Genomic DNA, 461 nt, shown 5'->3' with positions numbered 1-461 from the left:
CACTGTGGGTGAGTGCTGCCTTACTCGGGCTCCCCTGCTCCAGTCTCCATCCCCCTGGGGACCCAGAGCGCCAGATACTTACGGCCGGTGTGCGGAGGTGCCTTGGCTGAGGCTGGCCACGTAGGCTGCAGGAACGTAACCCATGGCCGGCTCCCCCAGCAGCCGCCGGGCTAAGACATACTCCCCTTCTTCTCTGAGGACACGCAGTTTGTCCCCTGCGCTTACGCTCAGTTCCTCCTCACTCCGGGCTGTGAAAGCGTATAACGCAATGAAAAGAGAGGACTTGGGGATGAAGGAGATGGAGTTTGGCTCCGAGTGCAGCGAAACGGAATCAGAACCAAGGTATGCCAGCGAGCAGCTCTCCTGCACGGAGCGGGGACGGAGCTTGTTCCAGAAGGATGTCAGGAAGGTCAAACGCTTTCGGACGAACTGCTCCATCCCCGGCAGATGCGGTGGATGCG

General features: G+C 60.5%; 1 protein-coding gene across 1 annotated transcript in view; it reads right to left on the bottom strand.

Annotated features, from left to right (window-relative positions):
* SRMS (src-related kinase lacking C-terminal regulatory tyrosine and N-terminal myristylation sites) overlaps positions 1–438 on the bottom strand; it is a 7,524-nt gene extending 7,086 nt beyond the window's left edge. Inside the window, exon 1 of the mRNA XM_010144233.1 lies at positions 83–438. Within this exon, the coding sequence (XP_010142535.1) occupies positions 83–438 (356 nt within the window). The remainder of the gene's footprint in view (positions 1–82) is intronic.
* Positions 439–461: the final 23 nt, after the last annotated feature.

Source organism: Buceros rhinoceros, unplaced genomic scaffold (genome assembly GCF_000710305.1).
Source record: "Buceros rhinoceros silvestris isolate BGI_N320 unplaced genomic scaffold, ASM71030v1 scaffold28359, whole genome shotgun sequence".
NCBI lineage: Eukaryota > Metazoa > Chordata > Aves > Bucerotiformes > Bucerotidae > Buceros > Buceros rhinoceros.
The sequence above is the reverse complement of the archived record's forward strand: the minus strand, read 5'-3'. Positions and strand labels throughout refer to the sequence as shown.